This window comes from Myxocyprinus asiaticus, chromosome 7 (assembly GCF_019703515.2).
Source record: "Myxocyprinus asiaticus isolate MX2 ecotype Aquarium Trade chromosome 7, UBuf_Myxa_2, whole genome shotgun sequence".
NCBI lineage: Eukaryota > Metazoa > Chordata > Actinopteri > Cypriniformes > Catostomidae > Myxocyprinus > Myxocyprinus asiaticus.
The window spans coordinates 20,692,622-20,707,701 of record NC_059350.1 but is presented as its reverse complement, the minus strand read 5'-3'; the positions used below and the strand labels follow the sequence as shown (position 1 = coordinate 20,707,701).

The following is a 15,080-nucleotide window of genomic DNA, read 5'->3' as shown; positions in this document are numbered from 1 at the left end:
GATGGCATTCCCCTATAGTTTGAGCCTCAATGGCATCTCTGTTAAGCCAAGACAGTGACAATGTGGCCCTATGCCTCTGTATGCATCACTTGTGTGTGTGTGTGTGTGTGTGTGTGTGTGTGGCAGACAGCTGCTGCCACACTTGGAAGGGCCTCTTCAATTTCGTCCTACCCTGTCCCCACTCCCTCTCCCTCTTAATACTCAAACACGTCCATTTTGCCTACTTCTTCTGGAGCTGATGGACTTCACATTCAAGAAGTGGACTAAGTGGCCTGCCCTTGAATCGCAGTAGCCTGCTATGTAACTCTGTGAAAGGTGGACTTAAACTTTTAGGCTATACTTGGTGTAGTCAAGTCTGTTTTGAATGTGTTTAAACTGGTCCGATGTCAGTTTGGATGTTTGGTCTGTCCCATTGATTTTTGGTAAACGGAGCATCTCCAGTTTGTGTTCCTTCTCAGACCTATTTTCAGATCAGTCTTCTTTCAAGGGTGTTTGACTTTATGATCTTCTGCTGGCTTTCTGTCATCAAACACAATGGAGAAGTCACTCACAACAGGTGGCTCTGTGCCTGCACTGCATTCAGGAGCCTCAACTTAAGGTAGGGTTGACATAGCAGGATTGGTGTCATGTGGGCGTGTTTTGTCTGAAATTGAGACATCTTGCAAAGGCGAGTGTGTGTGCTAGATACCAGTGGTGTTTGTGTGTGAGCGAGAGATAGAAAGTGTTTGTGCACAAATGGGAGAGTGGTGCTTATGGCTCACTCAACTTATCATGCTTGGCTATTCTACTCCAAAATGAAGAAATGGCTGTCCAAAATGAAACACATTTGAACTATTTGTTCCTTTCGGCTTTTTCTACTGAAGCTGCAGTTCCACAATTTTCCTGTTGTAGTACTTTTAAACACTTTATTTTCAAAAAGTACCCTGATATTACCCTGTTTTGTGGACATGGTACATTTTGGACATTTTTTGGATAGTTTGAGCAGGTTTTTTATTACCATGGTGTTCTTGAAAGTAACCTTAAGTATGATTTAAATGCCATGGTACTTGAATTTCAGTTGGTATATCAAAATACCAAGGTTTAACCATTCAAGATTGACCAATATTGGTTGTAACGATGTTTTCGGTCTTCCCCCTAATGTTGACTTATACTTTATCATTCATTTTGTATGAGAATTCCTCATCCATTGTTCTGAATAGACGATTCTCTAAAAACAATTCTTTGGAAGATCTTTCCCACTGCCTGTCAGTTTACCCATGTAAGAGGATCCATGTGACGGTTTATCTAGGGCTCTCTTCTGCAAGTAAAACATACACATGCGCACACTATCTGTGTAATTTGAGCTGCGAGTGCTTTGTTTTGAAGCGACAGATAGAGCCTTAAGATTCCTCTGTGTTCCTGTAGCCCAACTGGTAGATCATGGCACTAGCAACGGCAAGATCATAGGTTAAATTCTTAGGAAACACAAATTAATAAAATATATATCTTGAATTTACTGTAAGTCATGTAAATGTTAGAGTCCCTCTGTCACAGTTTTATTTTATTTTATTTTAGTTTTAATATCGTAAGGTTGCCAAAGTTGATTTTACTGACATGATTTAAATAATTTAATGTTGTTAAAGGTGCAATATGTAAAAATGTTCATGTAATATTCACCCTTTTTTTGCCAATGTGTGAACAGCTTGTAACGCAACTTTAAAAAATGAGCCCTTTCCGAACTTCCTAGGTTGCCTATTAAAGCCTGTAGACTGATTTTCATGCGAAGGGAGCGGATAGCTTTTACCGGGAAAATCCAAAGGATGTGACGTTTATGTGCGCCCCCGAGAGCCTTGCCTCAGACATTAATAGCTTCTCTTCCGCTATTCAACAGTAACAACAAACTGCAACACTAGGTAACGTTATCTTAGAGATGGAATCCAGCAAACGTCCGGCTCCCAGCACAACACCGACTCCCACACAAACTCAGAGTAAGCCAAAAAAAAAAAAAAAAAAAACATTTATCTACTGAATCCCGTCTGGCTAAGCGGTAACACGATCGTGGTCGAGCAAAAACTAGAGTGAACAACGGCAGGGCATTTGATTCCTGGAGGGACCTTTGTTCGGTTGTGGGGATCAAAACCGACCCTGAATTGGCGTTCTTCTTATTGGACAGGTAAGCTTACATAACTGCAAAGCATGTGAAATATAGTGCCATAAGGATTGATTGTGTAATTTTAGCTAACTTGATCTTGCCTGCACAGTAACTGTCATAATCAATTTTAATCTGTAATTATTCAGCAAGGTAAACTACAATAACACATGAAATGAATGCTAGACAATGTTCAAGATAATGCAAAAAGACCCATTCATTAGTGTAACGTAACTTGGTTATACAGAAAATATATACATTCTATTATTATAAAACAATAGCGCATTGATATATCAAAATGACAGTTGTGATGGAATCGCATCAATACTGAATTGTGTCAACATATTTATAATGTACAGTCCATTTTATAAACAGCTACTCTCATCATCCACCAAATTTAACTAACAGCTACTGATAAAGCTGGCTAGCTAGCTAACATGATTACTGTGATTACTTCAAACTACAGTCTTGCATAGTCAGACCTATATCCACACTTTGTTTTAGCCCTGTTCCTGCACTGGAGAGTCAAATATAATATACAAAGTTTGTAGTAAAACAGTCATAACTGTGTAATTTTACTCATCTGTCAGTTCACTTAACGGCCACAGGTGTCATTAATAACAAGGGTTTCTGAATCTTACATACTGCACCTTTAAATATAAGGGTGTAACGATCCATCGATCTGGATCTATCAAATCACCAATTATATGATGTCATCGATTCAACGCATGAACATCAATGTATATTTTAAGGGATGCACCTTTATTTTTAAATTCTCTTGCCAGAGTCCGTACGCATTTCTATCAGGCGATGCAGCAAACTTATGATATTCATCTTGCTTTATAAACGCTAAATATGCTTCTCACGTGGCCACACACAGATGGGCATGGAGTGATTGAATCCTGAAGTTGCGCTGTGCTCTATCCGTGCTTGCCCATCAATAGGGCTGCAAGCTCTGGTTACAGGATAGCGCAGAGCAGCTCACATGCGTGATTAAATTGGGCTTCCCTCGATATCGTGGTGCATGCAACACATTTGAATTCTACATGAGATGATATGTTTTTTTTATTATTTATTTTTCTGTATGATTTTTTTTCAACAACTGAAGTACCTTATTTTGTTGTAGATGTCCCAATTTGGATACTTGGTTTGCACTTTTCAGAGAGCTCAATAAAATATTCAAAATATATTTTAGTTGCACTTGTGAGATAATAAATGTAAGTGATTGTGTAAAATATAGCACATAATATCGTAATATTGACCACAGGCCCCTGAATCGAAATTGCATCATGTCAGACTTTGAGGCAAATATCAGATCACTGGCTAAGAGAATTGGTATAAGATCATATCGTGGTGAAACTTGCAATTTACACCATTAGATAAATATCTCCAGTTTGCTAGTGTTGTCACTATATAGTGCCTTTTTCATGTTTAAGGTGGGTGGTAAAAGTTTCGCATTTTATAATATGCCATTGTCTGAAAGTAATATTAATTTGTGGTAATTTTAATTTATTTTAGTTAGTTTTGGAGTCATTTAAAGGTATTTCTGTTTAGTTTCAGTTTTTCATGTTGTTTTTTTATTTGTTTTTTTGTTAATTTTTTTTATTTCATTAACGATAACACAGTTTTGATTTTTGTTATTGTTAAGGTTGAGTCTCGATTGCAATCAAAATATTCCGCAGAGTGTAGCTTTTGACCTGAAACTATTGATAGAGAATTCCTAACTCATTATGGGTGACGATGCACTGATGGTACATCATTGGGAAATTTAGGTCACGTCACATGCAAGTCTGTCATGCTGATCAGTTGTTGAGTAGTGTGTGTGTGTGTGTGTGTGTGTGTGTGTGTGTGTGTGTGTGTGTGTGTTTGGTTTGGCATGGCATGGCAGGGCTCTTGCCTCTTGTGTTGCAGTGCAGTGGGGTGATATCCAGAGGGCCAGAGCTTGGCACTCTAACAAAGAGAATCCTGTGGATGGAAAAACAGCTGAGAGGGGGTAAAGTACAGCATTGTTCATCCCCTACAAACTTGATGGTAAAAAATAAACAACACAGTTTTAGCATTCCCAGCAGTCTGGCAGTTTAATGATAGGAGCCTGTGATCTTTTCCTCAGGGTTTATTTCTTTATCTTGTTTATTGCAAGTGTTCTGTTGATATTTAAGGGCATAGATAAGGAAAAACCTGGGGGAATGTATTTGTAACTTTATCAGCTGTTAAGGTCTTGTACTGTTTCTAGTAGTCGACCGTTATGAGTTTTTTAATGGCCTATGTCGATACCAATAAATAGAGAGCAGGGTGGCCAAGTCCATCCATCCATTCATCTATCTATCCATCCATCCATCCAAAGACTGACCATTACTATTCGAACAATTATTTGTTCAATTCATTTCTTTTCTAGGTTTACAGTGATGCCTGTTCACACTTCCTTCTCTTTTTCTCTACCTCTTAAATATTGCTTCTCATTCTTGTGGTAACTCTCATTTTCACATCATCCTTTCCTCTTCTATTTGGTGACCCCAGTGTTTCACAGCCACCCTTTTGATGTAGAGTTCATGTAGTTATCAAAAAGTTGAACTCTGCTGCCCTCATCATTTTGTCACAGTGTGACATTTTGAACTCAGCTGTTTATGCAAAAGCTGCATTTGCATTTTTCCCCCTCCATTTTAAATGGGAAAAACATGCAGATTCACAATGTAATTGTCAGTTAAGTATTTTAGCATGAGTGCTAGTGCCCGACCGATATATCGGTCGGCCGATATTAGCCTTTCACCGATATATCGGTATCGGCGTATATTTTTACCGATATGCGCCGATATGAAAACTTTTTTCAGAACATATAATGCAGAAAACAATGCTTTAGAATTGGTGTCATAGCATAGTTTGTCCAGCAGAGCGCGTTCCGACTCCATTGTTTACAGAGCTGACTCTGAGCTGATGGTGGCTCTGCAGACAGGGCAGAGTTAAACCGTGTGGATTTGAGCATTCTCTTCTCATTAAATTGCTAACTAGTTTGTGAAACATATACTGGAAAGTTAATAAAAAATTACCCCATAATTTTATATAACTAATATAACGTTTACCCTGTCCCTGACAACTATTTCACTCATGTTTATCACACGTGTTTGCTGTTAGCCAGATATAGTTTGTCAGTGCAGTCAGTAATGTAGCAGATTGAACGGTAAACATCAGAGCATCTTTTTGCAGCTCAGCAGACAACGATGCGGTGGTGGATTGTGTCTTTTGAGTGTTGATTTCACGCTTCGCTGTTGCCTAGTTGGTGAGACACAATGCTGGAAAGTAAATAAAGTCCATCTTTTACTCTCCATGACGATGAGCTTATAGCTAACTAGCTAACCACTTAGCTACTTTAATTGCTTGTCAGCTGAGTGGAAGCTAATTTGTAAACATGTATTCACCAAACTGTTTTGTTCAGGATTGACAGTTTGGTACCCCCTTCAACCAAACAAATCCAGTCGTTGCATTTATAAAATGTAATATTTAAAAGTCTGGTTTTACATACATTAAAATAGGATACGTAATAAAAGTAGATTTAATAAATTGTATATTTGCCCTGTGTAAATAATAATATATAGGAACTGTATCTAAAATAAATAAATGAGGAGTGATACATACTAATACAACAGGCTGGAAAAATAGACATTTATTCATTTTAATATCCTTTATATATATATATATATATATATATATATATATATATATATATATATTTTTGAATGTATTGAAACTTGACACCGGGCGACACACCCTAAAAACGGTACCGTTAGATCGGTTTCATACTGAAGAACCGCATAAAATAATTTTTTTTCTTTTTTTTTCTCTCTCGTAAATGTGAGTGTAAATGCCAACATCATCATATATGTCGAAAGGACTTAAGCCTGTCAACCAAAACATGAGCTCATTGATGTCATTAAATGAGTCTGCTTATTTATTCCATCAGTTACTCTTGGTCGGAGGCTGCCGTATATATTTGGTTTATACGTAGGGTTACGTCCTACATAAATTGAATGATGCAATGCTCAAATATTTAGTAGAGCATAAATTGTGACTTAGTGCCCATTTACGCCACAACTAGGCTAAGTCGTAACGTACGTATAGCTGGTGCAACTGGCCCCTGATGTTTATTTAGCTATTTATTTTATATTAATTTATTCTTTATTTAAATGGTCAGCAACTGACTGATACTAAACATACAGTACTGATTTTTATTTAGCTATTTATTGAATTTTTATTCTTTATTTAAATGGTCAGCAGTTGACTGATACTAAAAATACAGTACTGATTTGTATTTTATTTTATTTATTCTTTATTTAAATGGTCAGCAATTGACTTATACTAACAGTACTGATGTTTATTAAGCTATTTATCGTATTTTTATTTATTCTTTATTTTCTCAGTGTTCATTTCTTGAATTTGTTGACAATGTATAATAATAATGTCAAATGTTCTTTGATAAAAATATTTGTTTAAGAAAGCAGCCTTCAGAGTATCGTCATATCGGTGCAAAATTGGTGCAAAATCCACATAGAAAAGGTCTGTTTTCATTCCAGCTCAAAAATGAGCTATATCGGTCACCATATCGGTAATCTGTGATTTTTTTTCCCTCTCTAAAATCGGTATCGGTCTCAAAAATCCCATATCGGTCGGACTCTAATGAGTTCTTTGCAGGCTTTTGTGGGATGATACACTAAAGTCTGTCTGCTGAGGGACTAAGCAGTATCCCCAAAAGGAGTTTTGTCAGAGTGAGATGGTCAGAACCCACAGTGTCCACTGCATGGGGCTGGATCAACAGGATCAAATGCCACAAAATGGCCTGCAATGACCTTTCTAGGATTGAAACATCTCACAATGCTCTTCATGTAGTTAGTTGGTGCTCATTTGATGCAATTCTCTTATATTCTTATTACATAACAGCGATTTATTTATTTTACAGATAATATACATTTATTTATATCTGTCAAGAATTCAGTTTAGTTAGGCTGTGTGCAAGTTGGAAGCTTAGTCTAAACACCTTCCAATAGACAAGTGTTGTACAAAGTGGTAATGAGCTTTGTTGTTTAATTAAGGTATTCTCCTGACCAGTAGGTGGATTCTCTATCAAATCTAATCTAAGAAGATTATGTTCTCTTAGAAAAATGGCTCCTCTGATGTACTGCCACAAATTCAATGGAAGTCCCATGTTTGAATTAAAATAGCCAATCACATTTTTGACAGAGATGTCACAATGTGAATGCACATTAGCTAGACTATCCTGAATATATATATATATATATATATATATATATATATATATATATATATATATATATATATATATATATATATATGCCTTGCAAAAGTATTCAGACCCCTGACCAATTCTCTCATATTACCGAATTACAAATGGTACACTGAAATTTAATTCTGAGTGATATTTAATTTTAAAACACTGAAACTCAAAATTAATTATTGTAAGGTGACATTGTTTTTTTTTTTTTAAATATCTGAACTGAAATATCTATGAGTATTTCTGTAACTGCTGATCTCCTGGGATTTTCATGCACAACAGTCTCTACAGTTTACTCAGAATGGTGCCAAAAACAAAAAACATCCAGTGAGCGGCAGTTCTCTGGATGGAAATGCCTTGTTGATGAGAGTAACTCAGATAACCGCTCTGTACAATTGTGGTGAGAAGAATATCATCTGCAGAATGCTATTCTGAGATGCAGGTTGGCGCTGTTTTGGTGGCATGAGGGGGACCTACACAATATTAGGCAGGTGGTTTTAATGTTGTGGCTGATCAGTGTATATATATATATACAGTATATTAGAGCTGTCGAAATTAATGCGTTAATCGCATGCGAATAATTTTAAAAAATGTTACACGTTAATTTTTCTTAATCACGATTAACGCATTTACCGTTAATACAGCATAAACCAGCATAAACACTGGGTGGAAGGGTGGAACCATTAGCACAGAAGCTGCATCTGATGTATTTTCACAGAGCAGGAATAAATGCATTTACACAGCAGTTGAAAATGCATAAATAATGTTATGAGATTAATATTTTAAATGTAAAATTATGAATATAGAAATATTAAATAAATAAAATTATTCATGAATAATCAAACTGTGGGGACTAATTATTTTAACGTCAACCTCCCAATTAGACATTGGGAAATGTTTACTGTTACTTGAATAGGTGATGCATTTCTATCTTTATACTCTGGAAGACTTTGTTTGGAAAATGTTAATAAAGCATTATCTTGTTCGAGTATTGATGCTCACTACCACACCTGGAGCCACGAGTTCGAATCCAGGGCATGCTGAGTGACTCCGGCCAGGTCTCCTAAGCAACCAAATTGGCCCGGTTCCTAGGGAGGGTAGAGTCACATGGGGTAACCTCCTCGTGGTCGCTGTAATTTGGTTCTCGCTCTCGGTGGGGCATGTGGTGAGTTGTGCGTGGATGCTGCTGAGAATAGCGCGAAGCCTCCACATGCGCTACGTCTCCGCGGTAACGCATGCAACAAGCCACATGATAAGATGCGCAGATTGATGGTCTCAGATGCGGAGGCAACTGAGATTTGTCCTCTGCCACCCGTATAGAGGCGAGTCACTACGCCACCACAAGGACTTAGAGTGCATTGGGAATTGGGCATTATAATAATAGCCTAATAATAATAATAGTAGTAATTTAATAAATTTGAAAACGAGCCAAATATCGTCTTGACATCATCAAAGGCATCAGCTATTGGTGATCACTCTGACCATTGTCGATTCCAGAGATCATCGTTTGTCAGCACAACTCTAATGTGCATTTCTCTCTATAAATTAACAAAATGTTCAGACAGTCTCCTTGCTTTCAGAATAATTACCGTTTTTGCCGGTGTTGCTGCGGCTCGCTTCGTGCGTGCGCTTGTAAAATTTAGATTTTAAAGGCTCATTACTACGGTTTAGTATTTCTCTGTAATGTAGAACAGTGTTAGCAATGTTACTTATATCATTCTTTGTCAGCCCTGGAACTCAAACCATTTTCTGATGCCCCTCAAAAAATATATATTTAAGTAATTAAATTAATATCATAAATGTGCGACAACTAGTTGACGACTAATTGCTTAAACTAACACCTACTAGTTGACTAGGAAAATCTTTGGTCAGGGGCAGCCCTATTAGGTAGGTGGTTTTAAAGTTGTGGCTGATTGGTGTATATAAATATATCTTTTTGTGTGTGTGTGTGTGTGTGTTTATTATTTCAGTCTTTCTCCATTCAGGTGCATAGGAGCTGTAATTGTATGCCGATTACCTACATAGAAAATACTTGCCTGGGGGCTTTATCAAGATATTTACAGAGTGTATTGACTTTTCAGAAAGGGATTTTGCAGTACATGCAAACTGAATTAAATGATTCCCCTCTTCTCCTTTCAGGCATGGAAGAAACGATGGTTTGTTCTGCGCAGTGGGAGGCTGACAGGAGATCCAGATGTGCTGGAATACTACAAGAATGACCATGCCAAGAAGCCCATCCGCGTGATTGATCTGAACCTGTGCGAGCAGGTTGACGCCGGTCTCACATTCAACAAGAAGGACCTGGAGCACAGCTTCATCTTTGACATCAAGACTATTGACCGGATATTTTACCTGGTGGCCGACACTGAAGAGGAGATGAACAAGTGGGTACGCTGCATCTGTGACATCTGTGGCTTCAACCCCACCGATACGGAAGGTAATTTATGTCATATACACACACACAAACACACACCAGTGCATACTGATTGATATATGTTGTCAAAAGTGATTCTTGGGCTCTGTTCACACAGGCAGAAAAAATCTGATTTTTTTGGACGCTGTCACTCTAATCCGTTTAGGTTTTTGTAGTCTGAACAGGACAAAAACACATTAAATCAGTGTAACACTCTCAATGGAAAGGAGGCGGCGAGAACCGGCTTGACAATATAAATAATATTTTAAACGAACTGAACCAAGACACACGCACAGGTGTCGGGCAGCTGCCTGTCACTCTCTCTCTGTCGCACTGCTGTCTCCGGTCACCTTGATCCCTCTCGGGCTTCATCAGCCTAATTAGGGGCCGGGTGTGCGGAATCACGACCCGGCCCTGCCCTCCACCCTGCTACAATCAGATTTTTACAAGCCTCATCCAAACCACATTCATAGGTGGTTTGGAATCTGATTTAAATCTTATTTTTCTAAATGCGTCTCAGTCTGAACGGTCAGATCGGATTTCATAATTTCATCATTTGCTGTGCGAGACGGTTGTTATTCGTCAGGTTTTGCGATGAGAAAACATACTGTGCTCCAAACGGCATAATTAATACCTTTATAGGGCACATCAAATTTAATACAATAATGATGGCCATGCAGTAGGATTGTTACAAACATAATTTTTTATAAAAATGACTTCAAAAGTGAATTCAGCCTGTTTTATTATACATTTCAGACCCACAGTGGAAGGTAAAGTCTTTAGTGGACAGGGCATAGAGATCATCACTTCTGAATGAAACACACCCATATGTCATTTATATGTTACTGATCACGCAAACCTCATAATAATACAGACATTGGTTTAACTTAACCAAAGAGATGCACTAAGGTGCAGTAACCCATACCGGTTGCGAGAAACCACGACACGATAAAGTATTGAATGTCACGCAAATACGGGAAAATTTGCATTTCATTACAGGACGCAGCTCCTCGTCTCACCGTCCGACCTTTTTATGCTTTAATATGGGAAACACAGCCTCCAATACGGGATGTTTCGCTCTCTTCTCAAATACAGGACTCCAAGAAAAAAAGGGCAGCAACAACTCTAGCAGCAATAAACATTGCATATGCTACTTCTCCCATTTTTAAGCCGTTGTCTGTGAAGAATGTTCATATTTGGATACTCCCCTCATGAAAAGCATAATCAATGGTAAAACATCCATCGCTAAAATCTCATGCATGGTGAATGTACGCAAGTTTGCTGCATTACCATGACAAGTAATGTGGACGTGATAGCAAAAGCGACTGTAGTCTGAACAGAAAAAACTGATCTGGCCACATATAACTTGCAGTTTGAGCAGTCACTCAAAAAAATCAGATTTGAGGAAAAAGAGAGGAACTGGCCCCCACATTGAGCCTGGTTTCCCCCAAGGATATTTTTCTCCATTATCCAACATCTTATGGAGTTTTGTGTTCCTTGCCACAGTCGCCTTCGGCTTAGCTTCTAGTTTTATGCTATATTGCTAGATATTTAAGCAATCTGTTTTATTGCTTACTGCTTTTATAAAGTGGTTAATACTAGAACCCGACCGATATGGGATTTTTGAGACCGTTACCGATTTTAGAGGGGGGAAATTCACAGATTACCGATATGGTGGCCGATATAGTTAATTTTTGAGCTGGAATGAAAACAGACCTTTTCTGTGTAGATTGTGCACCGATTTTGCACCGATATGACTATGCAAAGGTGCTCAGAAGGCTGCTTTCTTAAATATTTTTATCAAAGAATATTTGACATTATACATTGTCAACAAATTCTAGAAATGAACACTGAGAAAATGAAGAATAAATAAAAATACAATAAATAACTAAAACATCAGTACTGTTTAGCATCAGTCAATTGCTGACCATTTAAATAAAGAATTCAAATAAAATAAATTGCTAAATAAACATTTGTAGTACTGTTTCATGTCAGACAAATGCTGACTATTTTAATACTGCCAGTCAATTAGGGGCAGGTTGTAAAACAAGAAGCACAGCTTCTCTGCATTTACACCTGCCAGGGAGCTCCTCTTGTCCTCAAATGTTTCCATTCATGCTAAAAATCCTCTCACTGGGGACAGAGGAGGATGGAGGAGTCAGGAACCGCCTGGCCAATAGACACAGCTTCAGATAGCGGCCACTGTTCTGTTTCCACCATTGCAGAGGGTCACCTGATGATAATAAAAATAAGATTACTTTTCTGGATATAAAACATTGATGTTTATTCTAGAAAAAAAACTCAAAGTGTTTTAACAAACCTGTTTTCCGATCCAGAACTGTCTCTTTCAAATACCGCTCCAGCTCTTCAAGCAGACCTCCAGGTGGCTGTGCCTGTTGACTCAGCAGCATTTCATCATATAGGCTGTCTAACAGACTCTGAGACTGCTCCTCCCCTGTTGTACTCTCTTCCCTGCTGGTGGCTGCATTGCTGCTGCTTGCTTTGGTGCTGCTTCTGCTGCTTACTTTTTCTGCCTCTTCCTGGATCCAGGTTTTGGCCATGCTTATTGTTGTGTCTGACAGAGGGTGCTGCTTGTAGCGAGGATCCAACATGCAGGCCAAAACCACTTCTATTCTTTCCTCCATGGCTGCAAATCTCCTCTTCAGGCTGTCCAGCACTGTCTTTCTGAGGGTTTGGATTCCCCTTGTGCTTGGATCCTGTGACTCCAAATAGCGCCGTAGTACTTCAGCTGTGGGTATGATGCATGAGAGAGAAGCATCCGACTTACTCATTTCCAGAGTGATCTCTTCTATTGGAGTCAAAGTGTCAATGACTTTGTCCACTATGTCCCACTCATCACCAGTTGGGCATGTAAAATGCCCGTACTCCGCAGAATAAAGGGTGAATGCTCGTTTCTGCTCCTGCATTCTTTTGAGCATGTGTAATTTTGAATTCCATCTCATTGGGGTGGCCTGAAGGATGGCATGACCAGGGAGGCCAACTTCCTACTGGATTGTTTTAAGTCTCTGCTTGGCACAGATAGAGTGACCAAAGTGAGTGGCACACCTCTTCAGCTTGGCAATGACATCCAGAATAGCCCTCTGTGATGCAAGGCCATCCTGTACTACCAATTGGAGCATGTGGGTGCTACAGCTGAGGCCTGGCATGTCCGCTATCTTTATCGCTTTTACCATGTTGGCACCACTGTCACGTAGTACCAGTAGTACATGGTTGCTGTCGATGGCCTACTCCTCCAGCATCTCTAAAAACAGGCTGCCTACATATTCACCAGTGTGGGATCCTGACATCGCCTTTACATTAAGGACGATTTGTACTCTTTTCCACTCTTTGTTGATAAAATGAGCAGTCAGACTCATCAGCGCCTCGGTGGTCCCTGACCAGCAGTCTGTTGTGAATGCAATGTCTCCATTTTCAACAGAGAGAAGCTGTTTGATTTTTTTCCACCACTTTGCCATGCACTTCAAACAACTGATTTTATGGTGTACCTGGGCTCTGCAGCAGCTAAAAGCCTCTTAAAACCAACACATGAAACGATGGAGTATGGTTGTATATCTGTGGCAATCATCTCCATCACCAACTTGTCCAGATTCTTCTGAAGTGCCCCATTTAGTTAAGTTGTCAAACATCTGTGGCAGTCTGTCCTGCACTGTTGCTGCTGGTGGTAGGGGTCTTCTTTGTGCCTCTCGCTGTCCCTCAACCTCTGTATAGAGATCTTTGTGGCTCACTTTCAGGTGAGACCACAAATTGGTGGTATTCTTTTGACTGGATTTGCTAGATCCCTGGCTTATCTTTGCTTTGCAGGTAATGCAGAAAACTACATCACCATCTTTGGAGAAGTAGTCCCACACATTACTACCCGTTCGCTGTCGCTTTTCAGCCATCTAGGTGATGAAAACATTTGATTTAAGCTGGGCATTTTTAAGATGGGTATTTTTTTAAATGTAGAGATAAGTTAATTTTAACTGTTCTTATATTTTACGTATAAAATATTGATCTGAAAATTAACTAATCACTATAGCTGTTAAAAAAAATATAAATGCAGTGGAAGAAGTACAATATTTCCTCAGAAATGTAGTGGAGTGGAAGGATAAAGTAATAGGAAATGCCATGGAAATACTCCAGTAAAATACAAGCACCTCTAAATTGTACTAAAGTACAGTTTTCTTGATTATCAAAACATCATCAGCAATATTCACTGTTAATGAATAACAAAACAGTCACAAACAATAACTCATGGTTTGCTGCTTCCGAGACAAGAGATAAATGGTGGCAGCGGTGTTACACCGTATTCTGCTATACAAGTTCAGGGGAAACTTTCAACGGTGGAAAACCAGACTTTTAAATATTACATTTTATAAATGCAATGACTGGATTTGTTTGGTTGAAGGGGGTACCAAACTGTGAATTCTGAACAAAACAGTTTGGTGAATACATGTTTGCACATTAGCTTCCACTCAGCTGACAAGCAATGAAAGTAGCTACATGGTTAGCTAGTTAGCTATTAGCTCATTGTCACAGAACGCAAAAGATGGAATTTATTTACTTTCCAGCATTGCGTCTCACCAACTAGGTAACAGCGTAGCGTGAAATCAACACTCAACAGACACAATCCACCATCGCACCATTGTCTGCTGAGCTGCAAAAAGATGTTCTGATGTTTACCTTTCAATCTGCTACATTACTGACTGCATTGACAAACTATAGCTGGCTAACATAGCAAACAGATTTGGTAAACATGAGTGACATGGTTGTCAGGGACATGGTTAAAGTTATATTAGTTATATTGAAAAGGGAAAATGATGGGGTCATTGTTTATTAACATTCCAGTATTTATTTCACAAATTAGTTAGAAACTTACCATGAAGACACCGCTCAACTCCACCCTGTCCGCAGAACCACCATCAGCTCAGAGTCAGCTCTGTAAACAATGGAGTCGGAGCGTGCTCTGCTGGACAAACTACGTTATAACACCAATTCTAAAGCATTGTTTTCTGCATTATATTTTCTGAAAAAAGTTTTCATATCTGTGCATATCAGTAAACATATACGCGATACCGATATATCGGTCGGGCACTAGGTTTGTCTATATTTTCCTAGCGATCGATGGTATTTTTATAGGTTTGGTGTCTGTATGCTTGCATCTGTCACTGGACCTGTCATTTGTTTAGGTTACATATTCAATAAATATCATGCTTTCTGCTTCATTCTGTGAATGGGATCGACATGAGAAGTTAAAT

The 15,080-nt window shown here is 38.6% G+C and overlaps 1 protein-coding gene and 1 pseudogene across 14 annotated transcripts in view; one reads left to right on the top strand and one right to left on the bottom strand.

The window, feature by feature from the left end:
- Nucleotides 1-15,080, top strand: part of LOC127443886 (GRB2-associated-binding protein 1-like) — a 121,927-nt gene that overhangs the window by 67,848 nt on the left and 38,999 nt on the right. For 13 of the 14 annotated variants that reach the window (XR_007897720.1, XR_007897721.1, XM_051702909.1 and 10 more), the window contains one exon: nt 9,549-9,846. Coding sequence is in view for 12 of the 14 variants with exons in the window: in XM_051702909.1 (XP_051558869.1) it covers nt 9,549-9,846 (298 nt within the window). In the remaining 2 variants the exon portion in view is untranslated. Of the gene's footprint in view, nt 1-4,016; nt 4,122-9,548; nt 9,847-15,080 lie in introns of those variants that run through there. The other variant, XM_051702915.1, reaches the window with a different exon arrangement.
- LOC127443902 (zinc finger BED domain-containing protein 4-like) lies at nt 11,847-13,765 on the bottom strand (annotated as a pseudogene).